Below are 4801 nucleotides of genomic sequence, written 5' to 3' on the forward strand. Positions count from 1 at the left end.
GGCCGCCAAGGAGAGAAACAATGCCGTGTCTTTTTTTTTTTTATTCTGACACGAGCGATGTCAGAAGAAAAAAAAAATGTCTCCCATTAAAAAGCATTGGGACATTACTATTGGCTATTTCAATTTGCAATAGCCAATAGTAAACTAGCATTGTACCCGCCCTCTGTAGTTCCCCATCAGGTCCATCAGCAGAGGGCGGGTACAATGCTAGTTTACTATTGGCTATTGCAAATTGAAATAGAAATAGTAATAGTAATGTCCCAATGCTTTTTAATGGGAGAAATGTTTTTTTCTATTCTGACATCGCTCGTGTCACCACAAAGAAAAAAAAGACACGGCATTGTTTCTCTCCTGGGTGGCCGGGAGTGGGAGGCTCCCAGAGCGCCCGGGAGATTTTTTTCTTTTTTTTTAACTTTTTCTTTTTTTTACAGCAGCAGAGCCGCCGTACAATAGGAAACTATTGGGCGGAGCTAGCTGTCACTGCTAGCTCCGCACAATCTTTTTCTATTTTACTTTTTTTACCTTTTTTAACTCTTTTTCTGTTCTGCTTGGTCCCTCTGAGGGACCGAGCAGAACAGCCGAGCCAAATGCCGCTATTCACTCACTGCTGTTCGGCATCTTTAAGAATAGCCGGAACAGCAGTGAGTAGCCTGCCGGAGGTTCGGCTCAGCCGATCCAGATGTTGGATCGGCTGAGTCGAACTCCTTCTGCACTTCGGGTTGGCCGAACATGCTGAGCATGTTCGGCCGACCCGAAGCCACACGAAGCAGGCCGATGTACGGCGTGAATAGACCCAAACAAAGCCACTACACATTCCTTTTTAGTAATCAGATTTTACCTTGTATCCATTTAAGACCAGAATGGTGAAAGATGATTGTTGACAATTGATGATTTGCTAAGATGGCTTGCTAGACATGTAAACAATGCTCTTGGTAAATGTTCTTCATGAGGACTGGATGACTCTTGCACAATGCTGTTGGAGGTTTGAATCAGAGAAATTAGGTTTTTGAGTTGTATAATTCTGATTAAACTAGATCTGGATTTGGAAACTGCAGTTTCATTGATAGGAATACACTATGTCATATGTATTAGATGGAAAAACTAACAATTTCATGAAGTTCTTCCCAAGACAGTAAAAGCCAAATAAAGTAGATAAGAAATTACATTTCCCATAAAGAAAACTAAAGATGGTTAAACCTGAAAACCCAGGGATATGTTCATAGGCAAAAATGTTCAAATGTTTAAATTGGACATTGAATAACTGAATTTATTTTTATTTTTTTATTATTACAGCTTCGCAACAGTAAAGCAACAGGTTATTGTCTGGATCAAGGTTCTGAAGATGACAACAAAGCCATTTTGTACCCATGCCATGGCATGTCTTCACAGGTAAACAATGCTTGGAAGGCAAGATCTACGTTTTATGCTGCAGTTGTTAAAGTGTATCTAAACCCAAGATCAAAATCATAATATATTGCAGCTTAACAGTCTTCAGATGTGAGAATTTAGTCATTTTTTTAAAAAAGTTTTTTCCTTATTTTAGCTGGGGATCCTGCCAATAACACACTTCCTGTGCTAGGGTGGCAACACTCACTGTACTGTATCTATGGAGGAAAGACGCTGTTACCCTAGGACAGGAAGTGTGGTAAGTCTAGAGAACATCTCCCTCTCTCCTCATCTCCATAACATAGAGGTAAACTGGACTAGTCTCATGAGACTACTTGAGATAACACTTCAGAGTGCACTTATCGTACAGATAACAGATATAAGAAAATACTTTCAATGGTACATTAATAGACAAAAACGGAGCAAATGAGAGAAGTTCATATTGAGGTTTACACACATTTTAAAGCTACCCTCTTGTTATACAAAAGTTACAAGATACTTACCTCTCCTGCTGCCTGAACCTCACTCTTTATGAGAAATGGTCTCCCAAAGACCACTGAGAAACCAACATTTTCCAGAAGTGGCAAACACCTGAGTCCCCCACAGCTCTCACTGGTTCCTGCTGCTAACCTCCAAGTGTAGAAAACTTACCTCCATCCGATCCAGCAATGGAATCCGGAGACGCCTATTAAGGAAACGTCATGCTGCTCCTCCTCCCTCAAGCAGACTGTCATGATAAAACTGCAGGAATTTCATTTGTTCAGGGTCCTACTAATGTTGTGAATGCAGGACAATAACCCTCTACGGTATTGCAGTTACTCACCTCCTTGGACCGTGAGAAGCCTTCCTTCCTGGGACTGTTTCCTGCAGATTCACCCCCTGCAATCTGATCTGCTGTTTGAGCTTTTCCACACTCACCCTGGGACACTGCACCTGAGGCTGGCTTGTAATTGGATTCTGCTGGGACCCTGGTCTCCACTAAAACCGCAAGTAGTAACCCATACTAAATGGGTTATACAGTTGCTATTCATTCCCATGCTAGAGACTTGGCGCTATTGCCTGTTGTGGTGAACAACAGATCCCAGCTATCACCACCACTGTGTACAACCAGATATTACTGGCCTTCGTGTAATACCAAAATCATCCACTTTTGCCTTTACATTGAATCGTGCAAATTGGATTGCTGAGGACTAGAAACCCGTTCTGCTTTGTCTACTGCTATTAGTGTACTACTTAAGATTGCGGACATAGAGGAACTACTAAATACCTTTTTGTTATATATTCTTTTCAACAACTTCAGTATGCATACAGGTTATTATACTTCTGATTTAACTGACTCCTAATATTATCATTATCATATCACATTGTGATTGCAAGCAGGAACAAATTGTTCCATGTATAGAGTGCCTAACTAGGTGTATGAAGGAATACACCAGTGAGAGTGCACAATTTTCATTTGCTACCCTATGTATAACGGTGCATGATGTAAACCAGTTCCACAACCTCCTCCGCACTACATGGAGCGTATAAATGTGGAACTGAACACTGATTTAACGTTTTAAATCCTATAACTAAATTACTGCAATATTACACCAAGTCACAACTGTATCCTATGGTGATGTGGGGGTCAGGAGGAGAAACCAGCAGGAGCTGCGAGGAACGTATGAGTTCTAACGTCCTGGAAGTGTCAGTTTCCTAGTGGACTTCAGGAGGCCATTTCCCAGAGCTGCATTCAGCAGCACAGGCAGCAGGGGAGGTAAGTATCGGCTTTATTTTTTTAACAGGGAGAGCTTTGCTGAGCAACTTTTGTATTGCAACAGGAGCACTTAAAGCTAGGCGTTAAAAAGTGAGTCCATAAAGTAAAGTAGAGCTCAAGAGAAAAGCGTTTATATTTTTCAATGGGCAGTATGTCATATACAATTTTAGATACATACATTGTTACAATAGAATAAATCTGCAATTATTGGATTTTGGTAAAAGTAGGAGATTGCATATAGAGCGACTCAGACCATTTTGCTGGCACAGACACACTTTATAGACTGGACAACCCATTGAATATAAAGATACCCGTAGGCATTGTTTCTCTACATCATTACATTGTGCACAATATTAAAACAAAAAACACTTAGGCAGCATGTCATCTTATCTCAGCACATTCATAGTCCTGTCCCCGCCTTTACAGAAGACAACATGTTGGGAGAAGAGCAACTCAATAAAAAAGGATTCAACTTTATTCAAGTAATGAATAAAATATTTATATTTATGTAATTAAGACTTGAAAGAACACAACTTTAGCTTTGCAGTGACTATAACAAATATTCTCTTTACTGCTTTATTGTCCCAACATATCGCAATAGCAAATCCTGTCTGCTTAGCTATATTTACCCAAGCATAAATTTTCCTATTACCAGCAGCCGCTCTGCCCTATAAATTTAAGATAACGGTCAACTAAACATTTTGTTTTCATAATGGCTATTTGTGAATGTCATCTTCTCTGCAAAAATATTTCTTGCTGCTGTTTATTTCTCTTTTTGTGAGAATCCGAGGTGACAGATTATGGAGAGGTTGTATTTGCATGCTCAGCATTTTAACCATTTCCTGCCACATTACCGTGCATTGATTAAAACATAAGCTAAGTCAGATGCACCAGATGGATGCCTCAGTGTCTCCTCTATTCCTCTATGCTGGCAGGGCTGTGATATATTGGCCACAAACGCACATATGGTGGCAGTGCCCGGGTATAGCTTAATACTGGCAGGAGTTGATATCAGAGATATCCACGATTCAGGGAATGCCAGTACGCCGGTACGCTTTGATCCCTGGACAGTGTTATTTCATGGTTCAGATGGTCCCGTGGGACGCTATGCCCGCTCCATCACGCCACACCTGCTCAATGCAGCTAAATCATTAATACCCCTCCATACTGGAATGGCTTGATAAAGTGGAGCAGACTTACCGCCTGGAAGAACTCACTCTTAGCGGAATAGATAAGAGGGAGCGCCTTTCAAAAACTTGGGCATGTTGGCTAGCCTACAAGACAACTCCCTCTTATCTAGCCAAGATATCCCCAGCTGACTTAAGGTCAAATTACAATGCAGATGCTGAGGTCGGCAAATTCGACTACGTCTGCATTCTTGACTGAACACCGGTATCTGCGTTTAGTATCGGGGCATTTTCACGAGTATGAGTACTCGTGAAAATGCCCAGTATTGGCACTGGTGCATCCCTACTTAAAAATATAGTGCATTGCTGGGACTTGTAGTCCTGCATGGTTGGTGGTATTCTGCATTGCTGTATAATGATTATACAGCAATGCAGAATACCATCAGCTATGCAGGACTACAAGTCCCAGCAATACCTTATAATAAAGGTAGTGGGGTATGGGAAGTAGTATACAAGTGTAGTTTGTGTGGGG

General features: G+C 41.1%; 1 protein-coding gene across 1 annotated transcript in view; it reads left to right on the forward strand.

Annotated features, from left to right (window-relative positions):
* The window catches only part of GALNT9 (polypeptide N-acetylgalactosaminyltransferase 9), a 143654-nt gene that overhangs the window by 125796 nt on the left and 13057 nt on the right, over positions 1-4801 (forward strand). Inside the window, exon 8 of the mRNA XM_018558347.1 lies at positions 1294-1389. Within this exon, the coding sequence (XP_018413849.1) occupies positions 1294-1389 (96 nt within the window). The remainder of the gene's footprint in view (positions 1-1293; positions 1390-4801) is intronic.

The sequence above is a fragment of the Nanorana parkeri genome, unplaced genomic scaffold (genome assembly GCF_000935625.1).
Source record: "Nanorana parkeri isolate BGI_ZX_2015 unplaced genomic scaffold, ASM93562v1 scaffold334, whole genome shotgun sequence".
NCBI lineage: Eukaryota > Metazoa > Chordata > Amphibia > Anura > Dicroglossidae > Nanorana > Nanorana parkeri.